Source organism: Periplaneta americana, chromosome 16 (assembly GCF_040183065.1).
Source record: "Periplaneta americana isolate PAMFEO1 chromosome 16, P.americana_PAMFEO1_priV1, whole genome shotgun sequence".
NCBI classification, from domain to species: Eukaryota; Metazoa; Arthropoda; class Insecta; order Blattodea; family Blattidae; genus Periplaneta; species Periplaneta americana.
Genome location: NC_091132.1, coordinates 123,339,989 through 123,354,176, shown reverse-complemented (window position 1 = coordinate 123,354,176; position 14,188 = coordinate 123,339,989). Strand labels below are relative to the sequence as shown.

Sequence of the window (14,188 nt, the reverse complement as noted above, 5' to 3'; positions counted from 1 at the left end):
GTTCCTTCAAAATTTCACAATTTCTTTTCGGGTCCCATTTGGTATAGCCCGCTGTTCTTCGCATGAATCGCATTTCACAAGCCGTTATTCTGATTTTATCTGCTTTCCTCAGTGTCCATGCTTCGCTGCCATAGCTGAGCATCGGTCGTGCCAATGTGTTGTAGAGACGTATGCGGGTGTGTTTCTGAACCAAGGATGGTTTCATCACACTATTTATAATGCCCATAGCTCTTGTGTATTTATTAATTTTCTGTAATATGTCCAATTCTTTAAAAATGGAAAGATTGTAACCTAAATATGGAAAAGTATTACATCTTTATAACATTTTATTATCAAGACAAATTTTACTTTGTATTGGGCATTTCGCACAGAATGCCATAATTTTTGTTTTATTTTTTTATTTTAGTAGGTTATTTTACGACGCTTTATCAACAGCTAGGTTATTTAGCTTCTGAATGAGATGAAGGTGATAATGCCGGTGAAATGAGTCCGGGGTCCAACACCGAAAGTTACCCAGCATTTGCTCATTTTGGGTTGAGGGAAAGCCCCGGAAAAAAACCTCAACCAGGTAACTTGCCCCGACCGGGAATCGAACACGGGCCACCTGGTTTCGAGGCTAGATGCGCCAACCGTTACTTCACAGGTGTGGACTTTTTGTTTTATCTGTTGAAATTTCCATATTGTATGTGGCTGCTACTTGCTGCAAATTATATATTGACCTTTGGAGGTCGTCTTCTGAAAGTGCTAATAATACCAAATAATCTGCAAAGAGAATTGAATCCAATTTAAGGTGTCTGTTAATTTGTATATATCCATGGCGAGTTTGCTTCCACTCTTTAATATTCGGTTCATATAAATAATAAAGAGAATGGTCTGTCCAGATGCTGTGAGATGGCAGCCCCATCATTGGACTAGCTTTCTCCTGGCTAGCAACCATCTGAAAGGACTCTAAAATATGCTTTCAAGTCTCAAAACAAGAATCGCCGGACTGAACGAACATATTATTATTATTATTATTATTATTATTATTATTATTATTATTATTATTATTATTATTATTATTATTATTATTATTATTAAAGTTGAAGAATAACACGTAATGGATTATAAACAAAGATATTTCAATACGCTACTGTGAATTATTAGCCTTGAAGTAATTTTATGCCGCCTTCTTCAACAGTCTCTGATCTCCTTCCTTCACAAATACATAATATATCTCATTCATAACATAAGAGATAACCTTTGTCAAGGAAATCTTGGAACTAAATCAAATTCGCAGAATTGCATGATAAAATTGAGGAGGAAAGCAGTTAAATGTTCGTGATATAAGAGATACCATTCATTCGAAGTAGTACATCTGCATCTCTTCCAAACTGTCTGCCTACATGACGATCACTACTGTGTTAATATCACTGTCGTGGATTGGATCACGTCCATAGCACTGATCTTCGCACGTTGGTAATGTTGTTCTGCTTTGTGTCTGGTGAAAGACTGTTTTCGTGCTAACCACAAGTCACAGAATTCTCACCAAGTGTTAGTTTCATGGAAGAACTGAGGAGAGTGAACGAAAAATTATTTACGTGATATTTCATTTGTGTGAGAAAAGAAAGGCGACTTTATTAGCATATTGTTGTAAGGTAAGTGTGTTCTGGTTTAATTGCACTGTAACGGTACTAATTCTGGCGGTCGCAACCACAATCCTCCCAGAGCACACACGCGCCGGTACAACGGTAAACCAAACCGATAACAACTCTGTAAATTTTCATTGTGTATACAATGTGAACCGTAAGTGATGTAATTTATTCTGCTGGGTGATTCCTTTAATAAAGAGCAACAAAATATTAAAATACCATTTTGCTAAATTTTGAATAGTTTTCCAGAAAAACGTGCATTTTAATTAACGTGCATTATGAGATCGTGTAACGCTGCAATCAGTAGGGAGAACACATCAGATTTTATTGCTCTAAACAACCTCTTCACCTGGCTTCTTTTGAAAAGAAAAGTGGAAGGTCATTCCCATATACGTTGAACAAAATCTTGGAAAATTTAAAATAAACTCTACAATCTAATTTAAATTTATTCAGAGACTACAGACAATAAGATGCATTCATTTCAAAATAAATTTAATATATTAAGAAATATTTCTACATTCCCATTTCAATTAAATGTTCCAGAGAACGTAAACAATAATGCTGCTTATTTCACGTTATAAAAACAAAATTTTAAAATATTAAAACTCCACAGGCAAAATAAAAATACGATATGCTTATTTTACGTTAAAATAACAAATTAAAAATATTATTTTTAAACTCTTTCGATTTAATTTTAATTATTCAGTGAACACAGAGAATAAGAGAAGCTTATTTCACGTTATACAAATTTACTTACTAATTAAAAAAAAACTCTGTTCGTCGTATTGCAAACATTTTCTTCAGGCAATTAGAAATAGTTCCCTCCTTCGTTCATTTTTAAAGTGGTAAACGGCAAATTTAAATAAAAGAAATCAAATTTCTCGAGCCGTCTTTAAAAGCAATTATTGTGTGTGTTATGTAACATTTTTCGTCTTCTCTGTCGTCCCTCACACATAGGGATCTCTTCTGGTTGGCTTTTTTCCGAGGTTTTCCCCATGGCAATTACGAGTATCCCTTGAGGTAACTAAATGGTCAGACGTTCAGTCTGTAACGCAGACAGTCCGGATTCGAATCCCAGTCAGACTTGGAATTTTTAATTAAAAAATCCATAGTGACACTTGTGGTGGACAAGGTAGCAGTTGGGGTTTTCTCGGGATTCTCCCGTTTCCCCATATTAGACATCTACATCATTCCGTCAGCATTTCTCCATTCCGTCATCATTCCAGAGCATTACCGGAAAGCCGGCTGGCGACGCACGGAGGGGGCTGGTCTAGGGACACGGGGTGGATGTCTACTCGAAACCTGGGTACGCAGCGAACCTTAGTGTAGTCAGTCGGTGTGTGTTTGGGAATGCGCGTAACTTGAGGGTTAACGCGATAGATCATAAAAGGTAACAGTGCTGGGCCGTAGTACCCCCTCCCGAAATTTTATATTCCATTCCATACAGCAACTATACCTCGCAGCAGTATATCGGAATTTTTCGAACACTGTAGCTTAAAAAACATTTTATGTGACACAAAAAGAAATATGCACACAATTAAGATTTTTATTCTTTAAAGTATGTTTCTTCTAGATCACCACATTGGAATGGCTCGAGTAAAATATACTGCACGTATCCAAATAATTATGTATGTTCATCAGTCTTATTTCTATTCTCATACGTCACCTTATAGTATTTGAATAGCCCGTGTAGTTTGAAACAGGCATTTAAAATCAATAATGAAGAGTGAAACACGGAGTGGAAGTGATATAACCCTGCACATTGAAAGGAGAGATAGATTCAGTGGCCAAACTAAGGTGTAAGTACTGGGTAAGCTGAACATATCTGCTTACTTTGCATCTTTTTATAGAGCAGATGTTTATTGCCTTTTCTATCATTTTTTGTGACATAGACCCCACTACTCATTTTCACCCCTAAACCGAATACAGGTAAAACAATATAACTTATTTGTAGACAGGGGATGCGGGATGACTTATCGTTGAATGTAGTGCACATTTATTACATGTTACATTTTTTTCATTTAGACCATTGGCTCAATAGGTTTTAAATGTAAACAGACGACGTCAACATGCTGCTGTATCTCCGTACAGTCAGAAGGAAAAGAAAAATAACGTACTGTAGTAGTGTAGCACATACCTTGCAAGTTCAGTCCTCGTCATCATTGATGCAATTACCAGCGTTGCACTAAACGACGATATATTCTCGTAAGTTGTCGAAGCTGAATCGTCTTCGCCTATCGCTTAAATAGTTTTTGTATCGAGAGAATTTCTGAAGAAAGCCTCTAAAATGGGGATCACTCAATTTCTTTAGAGGAATATTTGCACTGAGCATCATGTTGCACGTGTCGTTAGACCCGCACAACTAAATGATGGTGATGATGATGATGATTATTATTATTATTATTATTATTATTATTATTATTATTATTATTATTATTATTATTATTATTATTGTTATTTCATTTCAACGCATTTCCTGTGCGATGTACTGTTGCAATGTTTCTCTATAGCCTGAGTTGTTCTGGTTTTTATTTTAATTTTACATACATTGCACACGTTAATACATAAAAGTCACTCTCATACTTCTTAATTGCACTTCGTATCTCTGAGCGAATTTAACGTTTTGCCATTATGAATGGATCAGCACAACATATTCAACGCGTACTAAATACTTGAGCAGGATAACACAACTGCACACATTGCTTTGCAATGTTACTATGAACAGATCGGGGTTCATTCGTTTTGCACTCTGCTGTACTCGCCCGGTACTCGCCATATACTCTAATACGAAACAACTTCACTTTTCCTTAAGTCATCCCGCATCCACTGTCTACTTATTTATCTCAGAGCACTCTGTTAGCCAAGCCAAGAATATTTCTTATACCACGAAAAATGAAAATTTCTATTTTTTCTTCTTCCATCTGCTATTTTAATATTAAGTGTGGTGTAAGGACATCTTGTTTCATACGTCCAACCTGAAAACGGTTTCTATTTCAATTCTACAAATACAGACATCAATGTTCTCTCAGAATGAGCCATTTCAGACAAAATTAACATGTAACACACACACGCATGCACTTTTGATTACGCTCAACACAACACGCAGCGCTTTCAGAGAATACCAATATAGCGCGACAGTATTATGGTGACAGAAGGCTAGCCTGGTCCAGTACGGAGATGTAGCGAATCGATAACTCCTCCTCGATCCCCTCAAGCTTGCGCGTTAAGATCGTAGCTATGCCTCTAGAGGCTTTTTGCCTTAAGCCTCGTTGCTATCTCCATATTGGAATGACTTCCAACAGTGAACTTAATACAGTATATGCAAGGATCGGAATGCAACCAAGTTTTACGACATATCGTTAGTACAAACTTATAGGCCTGCTGTTACTAGGAATAATAACTCAAATTTTTTTAGATAGGCTCAGCCTCAATAGCCTCTTAAGGGCTTCGCCACTGGATAGATTACATGAAAATAAACAGAATATCGATTACACTGAACAACAAACTTTTACTTTTTGTCTTGCACCGAAATAAAAATAGGCGAATATTACTAATATGTGTGCCCTAAACCCGAATTTAAAATCCAAGTTGCACCATCACGTTCATTTTCCGAGGAAAGTGAATTTAATTTTTTAATGAAAAAAACTTCTTTTTATTATTTTTCTCTGCTACTGATAAAATTACAACAGACTATGGATTCAAAATGCCTCATAATACTTCAAAAATGTGTATTGGATACAAAAATGATGTTACATAGTTTAAAACACAAAACATATAACAACAATAAAAATATTTCATGCGTATAAAGAGAAAAATCTCGGAATTTGAACTTAACATTTAAAACGATTTTCTGGTTGACTTCCGCTTATAATTAGATCTGGAACTGTCTATAACAAACAACCAACAATAGTTTTCATGCATGTTAGATGATGTTCTTTCTTTATATCGCTTTTCCATTTCAGATATTAATTGATAAATCTTCCCCATGCTCGTCGCTTACCGCTCCAAGGTTAGGAAGAAAGAAATCCAAATGAGAAAGTAAAAAGTGTATTTTTAGGGATATATTTCACTCTATTTTCTGATATGCACTTAACATGGTTTCCACAAGTTCGATGTAGTTTGCTGTCATAGAATTTCCAAGGGAATTTGAGCAAACATCTTTGAAAGCGCGTCATGCCATTTTTTCTGTAATAGAAAGTTTTCCTCAAACAAAGAGTCAGCCGATGAAAATACCCTCTTTTAATTTGTCCTCACTCAAACAGGTAAATTTTATTTTTGAATACTGAAAACCACACCCTTATTTGTTCATTCCATAGATTTTTTTAGTAGGTTATTTTACGACGCTTTATCAACATCTTAGGTTATTTAGCTTCTGAATGAGATGGTGATAATGCCGGTGAAATGAGTCCGGGGTCCAACACCGCAAGTTACCCAGCATTCACTCATATTGGGTTGAGGGAAAATCCCGGAAAAAACCTCAACCAGATAACTTGCCCCGACAGGGAATCGAACCCGGGCCACCTGGTTTCGCGGCTAGACGCTCTAACCGTTACTCCACAGGTGTGAACCATTCTGTAGATCTCACTTTGAACTGCTATGAAAGTTACTGAATAAAAAGGACTAATATCTGTTTATTGATTAGAAGTATAAAAAATCATCTCAACAAACATAAGAAACCGGAAATAGTTCATAAACTCATAAAATGCATTACTTTTGTTTTAGTTTACAACCCCCAACCTGCGCCAGATATTTCCTTGGGAGAGTGCTGATCGAAAAGTGAAATCATAGTATATCTTAAAAATCTTATGTGATACGGAGAAAAGAAATGTATTTTCGGATTCAGCGCACACCAAACCATAAAGGTCACATTGTTTTAAGTCGGAGCAAAATTTTTGTTATTTAGTGTTATCTGTTTTGCAATTAATTGCATGGTTAATTAAATAATTTCAAAGAAAGTTTAAATTCGCTGGCAACGTTGCAATGTCCAAGATTCCACACGGAAGCACTGAACTCATCCGACGTCAGATGTAAACAAAAGGTTACGTACTCCACAATCAAGCGACTGCTTCGGCCCGGGTTGTTCTCGATCAAATTTAAAATCTCCTATTCCCTGTCAACAATTTTTTCAGGTAGATAGGCTAGTTATCGATCCCGATTGTGAAATGTTGGAATGACCTTGTCCGTGTCACGGATCAGCTAGCAGACAGCGACGAGTATCTCTGCACTAGGCAGTATCTTACCGGAAATCTTCCTGCATACAAGCTTTGAGCGGCACGCGAGTTGCATTTCGTCTCTCCGTAAATTAAAATCGGGTCCTATCATTCCGAACTAGAAAATCTTGGCATTTCGATAAACTAAGTTGAATGGCGATACAAGCTTCACTTAAAATCGGATGACTGAAACTTCCATTGGATATTAACATAGGCCTAATAATGGGACAAGACGATCTGACTATTATCCCTTACCCCTATCGAAAGAAAGTCGAGAACAGCTGGTCAGTGTTGCCACGTCTAGTCATGTTAGTCAGGCGCCAAATTTGCAATAATTTTTAATTAACTTACACGTAAACAGTCCATGCTATCGAAATACGACAAAGGAAAAAAAATATTCCTGATTGCATTCTCCATTATAAGTGACAGAAATCATGATCCTATGCATACTAATTATTCACAACGAGGACGTTAAACTTTTCGAAAAAAAAAAGGCAATTTTTTTTTCGAAAACTATAAACTTGTCACCTATATGGTATTAGACTTTTTGTTGTACTCAGTATGATCAATTCGCTCTGCAAATCTGCAGGTTTATCTCTGTGGCCGGGAGCAAAAAGTTCTTAAGTCAATTTTTTGTGAAAATGAGATTTTGATATATTCTGAGAGCGGAAACAATTCTCTACAATCTGGTAAAACGGTTAAAGTCAAGTAAGACTCCTGACTAGATTTATAGGGCGTTAACAAATGCCCTAAGTACTTTTTGAATCGAGCACACACAGAATAAAGGACTTAAGAATATTTAATAATTTATTTCTTACAAACCATCACATGTTTACTTTCCATGCTTTCCTATTAAAAAGTTCTAATTTGTCTTTTAGGCATTTTATCATATACTGATGCCCTTTTCTTTTAAAACTTTAAGCATCAGGGTAAACAGTCCTATAATTGTTTAAGACTCATTTTGCATTCGTTATAATTTACATTTCTCATTTATTTTACATGAAAAAGATCTTATGTTTAAATAGTCCCTTCTACTCAGTTTGGGTTCTAGTCTTAAAAGGACTTAATAGCGGCTATTTTTGGAAATAATCAAGAAAATGTTTAAATGAGCAACATTACCTATTTTAGAAGAAATATAAAAAATAATATCCAGGAAAAAACCCACTTAATTAAAAAACTCTGTAACTGACACCAATTTCAAACTTTCTACTCTCTCCTGAATAGTATAAAATTCTTACTTAAGACCTTTTTACTCCCAGGCACAGATTTCACTTCCACCCTGTATTCCCACAACTAAGGTTTTTCTCGTTTCGTTATTTTTTCCAGGTCACCAACTCGTTATGGCCCAGGTTAAACTGTGTACACTAGTGCAGCTATTTCTGCTATCTCTGCCATTATGTGGTTGTTCATCGAGAGATCACAGACTGCCAATCACTGTCCTACCAACTCACTACAAGTTACACTTAATTCCTTACTTCGAGGAGCAGGATTTTATATTCATGGGAGAGGTGGAGATTACAGTGAATGCCACAACTAGTAAGAATCACATCACCTTGCACCGTGATGGATTGGACATCGTGGGCAGTCCCACGGTAAAGACACTGGATGGATCACAATACCTACGGGTTGTGAACACAAACTACGATGAAAATACCCATTTCTACAGAATGAAGTTACGTCAGAAATTGCAGCCTGGACGACAGTATGTTATAAACCTAACATTTACTGGAAGTATAAACGAAAGAGAATCTGTAGGTTTATACGGATTCTATTATCCAAATCCTTATTTTGGAAACATGTAAGAAACTAGTAATATGAGTTATATAAGATTAAGATAACATACAAGTAGTAGTCTAAATGTAGAATTCTTGATGTTTCAATCGAATGATTATATACTAAATTTCAAAACATCTGGAAATTCCTACTGTACAATTTTAGAGATATTCCTCGGCATGCTTTTCGTACCTATGTCTCTATCAAACTGAAGTGGAATCACAGTCTAGCATATACAGTCACGAAGCTCAATAGTAGTAAATATGAATCCATAGATAGCTCCTAACCACTATGATCGCTACTATCGCCTCATTACAGACAATGCGAAATAGTACCAGCACAGTCTATTGCTTCTAGTACTCCATAAATTCAAGCTTCGTGACTGTATATACTAGACTGTGATGGAATCATGAACGTTTAGAACTTGGAATGGTTGTAAATATTAATTGGAATTTGTTATTATGAAAGAATCAAGTTCATATCATGAAAGTAAAATAACTTATATTGATATGTCTCCGAAGGCATAAATTCTCATTTGAGGTGGTTAAAGCCCGTATTATGTAATAATTTTACGATTTTAAATTGAATTACTGCATTTTTACACTCATGCCTGCCCCATCTTCAGCATGAAATTGATGCTGCTTTCGTAATTACTACACTGGCAGGCACAAAAAAGCAACTCTTTATTTGAAAATTAAGATTTATTTTATATTTCTGAATATTATTTTGTTATTTCGTAGTGCAGTATTAAGTTATAGTAGAATTTAAAATTCTGTTTATGTAAAAAAGGTTATTTTCATAAAGTTTTACTTGAATTTTTGCGAGAAGGAATAAGTAACAAAGTGCTCCGAAAACTCATTCATTAATTATTCAGTCTAACACTTGTTCTTTGTTTACTGCAGTTCACTGACACTTGCTTTTCACATTTAGAAGCGTGTATTACCACAATTTGCATTAATTACATAATTCAATCTCTCAGGGATCCTCCCGATCAAAGTTGCAATATCTCCTGAGGAAACAGTTCTCACTCTCCTTGGAGAAGCTCCTACAGTATTTTAGAACAGAGTTTTCAGACGGATCCCCCAACCTAACTCTTGTGAATTTATCACTGGATATTCTAATAGACAAAGTGCAAAACAATTATATATATATATATATATATATATATATATATATATGTGTGTTTAAAAATGTTTAAGTTTTATTTAACGACGCTCGCAACTGCCAAGGTCACATCAGCGTCGCCGGTGTGCCGGAATTTTCTCCCGCAGGAGTTGTGTCATGTGCCAGTAAATATACTGACATAAGCCTGTCGCATTTAAGCACACTTAAATACAATCGACCTGCTCCGGGATCGAACCCGCAACCTCGGGCGCTTATGTATATATGTATTTATTTACACTGCAAGTGGGCAAGCACCCGGTGGCAGTGGTATATACAATATAAACACAATAAAATGATAAGCAATACACAATAAAATTTACAATACACAATACAATTTTACAATACATATACAATTTTATGCACAAACAATAAGAATACACAATACAATTTAACACAATAATAATAAAACATAAATAAAATACCTAATTTTACAATACAACCTACATATTTATGTATAGGCCCTACATAAGTTTCAATAGTCTTTCACTTTACTCTCATCTCATTCCCTGTAGTGGCACTATGACGCATTTCACTGACACTTTAGCACACATTTCACTGACACTCTGTAACACATTTCACTGACACTATAGAACACATTTCATTGACGCTATAAATTATCACTGATCGGAACTGTTCACTGCACTGTAAAACCATAACTTCACTGACTCACCTCACTTCACTGATAAACAGTTCAAATAAGTCAAATAATTACATCCTTATGCATACTTATAAACAGAACTACATTTAAACTAAACATTTCTAGTCTAAGGCCCTCTTACACGCTATTTTTAAATAATTTACAATTCAAACCAAGGAAGTAACTCGTCAGGCTAGATAAATACATGTCACCTCAAAAAATTAAATGTTGAATGTCACCTTAATTTTAATTTGCACTTTATACACAACTTTTTAAGTTAGTCTTGAATCTCCTTAAGGAAGGACAGCCCTCAAAGACCGCTGCAGGTAGGTCATTCCAATCATTTATAGTTCTATTTAAAAATGAGAATTTACCTACATCCGTTTTCTGTTTCCTACATTTGATTTTAAAATCATGATCGTTCCTACCATAGTACGTTGGCTTTTCTAACCGAGCCGTTATGTCTACCCATGCTTTCTGACCTAGATGTGCTCTATACAATTATGTTATTCTAGTTTTCCTACGTCTGTTTTCCAAAGTTTCCCATTTAAGTTCTTTTATCGTATCGTTTCCATCTTCTCTTTTACCTTTAACAAATTTAGCTGCCCCGTACTGGATTCTTTCTAAGGAATTTATCTGATATATTCTATAGGGATTCCAACATGTAGTTCCGTATTCCATTAACGGTCGCACTAACGTTAGATATGCTATTTCCCTCGATTTGGGGCTAGCCTTTCTCAAGATTCTCATAATAAAGTGAAATGCCCTCCATGCTTTACCCGTAACATTATCAACATGCTCTCTCCAAGAAAGTCTGGAGTTTAAATACACTCCTAGGTATTTACAACATTGTTCTTGCGGAATTACAACACCACTGAATTCGTAATTAAGACTAGTTTCCTCTCGGGTTTTACAAAATGTTATAGATTTACTTTTAGAACCATTTATTTTCATCCTATGCATTAACGCCCAGTTATAAATTTTATTCAAGTCTGTTTGAATAGCATCTACATCTGAATTATTTCTAATCTTTCTATAGATAATGCAGTCGTCTGCAAATAGCCTCACATTTGATGTAATATTCTGGCATAGTTCATTTACGTATATTATAAAGAGTAAGGGACCCAGAACGCTGCCCTGTGGCACCCCTGAACTTATATTTCCAATTTCCGATATTTCATGGCCTACTCTAACTCTCTGGGTTCTACCTTTTAAGAATTCTTGGATCCATAGCACCACTCTTTTATCTATTCCTAGCCTACTTAACTTACCTATTAATATGTCATGTGACACCAAATCAAATGCTTTCGAAAAATCAATCACAACTGCATCGATTCTTCCGCCTCTATCTACTTCTTCAGCTGGATCCTGAACCAGCGACGTAATTTGACTATCACATGAGAAGCCTTCCCTAAAACCATGCTGGCGGTTGTAAAACCAGTCTTTCGCATTTAGAACATGACGAATATAATGCGATATCAAATGCTCCATGACTTTACATACGACAGATGTAAAGCTAATCGGCTGTAGTTTCCGACATTAATTTATTTCAACCTTTATGTATGGTTACCACTATAGCTGATTTCCAGTCACATGGAATAGCTGTATTGTTTATGGAAACATGAAATATACGCGTTAAGTATGGAATTATGGCCTAGGAACCTAATTTAAGAATCTCTGTAGCAATACATAGCTACATACATATACATATACATGTATACATACACACACTGCAACAACTGAACTATAGCTTTCGGTAAAACATTGCCTTCATTTCCCAACGCAGACTGCATCGACTTACGCATCACTTCTTAAACAGGTTCTAAAAGTATATCGAATAAGAATCCAGAGAGTATGAGCATATCCATTCCTACGTTCGGTAAGAAAGTGAAGTTTTAATTGCTTAAATTTAGTAATATATTACATTAATAGTATGTGGTGTGTCATATTACCCATATTGCACTGCATATCACTGATAGTAAGCTGTCGGCGTAATCGGAGTATGGAAACGGCTCGGCCGACAGTCGGATAGCCGTTTTGAAATTTATCTATAAATTATTCATCCAATATATAAGTATACAGGGTGGAAGTGAAATAATCCTGCAAGTTGAAAGAAGCGATAGGGTACAATTAAATGAATACAAAACCTATATTGCGTTTCGCAATTAAATGCACGGTTAATTAGAATATGAAGTTGGAAATTTCAGCAGTCCGGGAACATCGCCGCTAACACAGTCCTCTTTCTTCTCTTAATACATATGTAAGAGGTCAACGACCTCAGGTCTGTCTCCGTATGTGAATACCTCGCGCCTCCGTCTCTGGCTACAACGTTGCAATCTGGTTGCATCGTTCAATGTCTTGAAATTAGTGATTTGTAAGTTAAATTTACACGAAAACCGTCCACCCTATTGAAATATGCCAGAAGAATAAATTATTCTTTATTGGATTTTCTATCGATATCTTGGACGTTCCCATATTGTTGATGTAAATGGAAAAAGAAGTGCTGTAGCTCCAATTAAATGTGGTGTTCCTCAGGGCTCTATTCTTGGTCCATTCTTGTTTCTTATTATGATAAATTACTTGCCATACAATGTGTCGGCTAAAACTATAATGTATGCTGACGATACAACTTTTGTTATCACACATAATAATAGTGCTGAGTTAGATTTTATGAAGTAAGCTGTATTTGCTGAAATAAGAAAGTGGTTTTCAATTAATGGATTTATTGTTAATGATGAAAAACTCATGTGTTAACTCTAAGTTTCAAACAAACCCAAAATAATGTGATAAATGAATCTGTAAAGATGCTGGGTATGTATTTGGATCCTAAACTAAGGTGGAACAGCCATGTCAGTTATGTATGTAAATGAATGTCTAGAGTAATTTATCTCTTGAGAAGTATCATGTACAAGATTTCCAAACATTATTTAAAACAAGTTTACTATGCACTATTTGAAAGTGTTATTAGATATGGATTATTTTTATATGGAAATAGTTCTGACCTTCCAAACATTCTGTTACTGCAGAAAAAAGCAGTTCGTATTATAACAATGTCACCACCCAGACTATCATGTAGATCCCTTTTCAAAAATGAAAAGATTATGACAGTCTACAATCTATATATTTTTGAACTTTTAACGTATGTAAAGAAGAATATTACTAATTATACAAGTATAGTAAATCTGCATCGCTATGAAACCAGAAATAATGATCAATTAAACGTACCACATATCAAGTTGCAAAAAAACACAATCAAGCTATGTAATTACTGCAATAAAAGTATATAACAAGATACCAACAAATATAAAGGCACTTAATGAAACACAATTTAAAGTTCAGATTAAGAGACGGCTACAAAATAATCCATTTTGTAATACGAATGAATTTTTTGAAAATCATGTAGTATTTCAGTTAAATTGTATTATTTTTTACTCATTTAATATTTTAATTGTTGACACATTGCTTTTTATATTATTACATTGACGAGGCCTCTTGTATTCTTGTACAGTTTCCCTGGAAAAGAATGAGACGACTGACTATTCCTAAGTTTCGGATGTAAGACACTGCGCATGATCGGAGACCAGAGCACTGATACGCAAGATAACGAATATTGAGTTACTTAAATGCAGGCTATTTGGTTTGTTACTAGCATCGTTCTGAAATTCACTTCAAAAACTGCAAAAAATATGATAATATTACGTAAATAAAAGATAAATATATTCATAAATCGTGTAGTTAAATCGACAATGGACCATCATGACTAGATCGACTCT

The 14,188-nt window shown here is 35.2% G+C and overlaps 1 protein-coding gene across 1 annotated transcript in view; it reads left to right on the top strand.

The window, feature by feature from the left end:
- The first annotated feature begins 1,344 nt into the window (after window positions 1–1,344).
- LOC138691197 (putative aminopeptidase-2) overlaps window positions 1,345–14,188 on the top strand; it is a 155,663-nt gene continuing 142,819 nt past the window's right edge. The window contains exons 1-2 of the mRNA XM_069812984.1: window positions 1,345–1,637; window positions 8,168–8,639. Of these exons, the coding sequence (XP_069669085.1) occupies window positions 8,182–8,639 (458 nt within the window). The 5' untranslated portion in view covers window positions 1,345–1,637; window positions 8,168–8,181. The remainder of the gene's footprint in view (window positions 1,638–8,167; window positions 8,640–14,188) is intronic.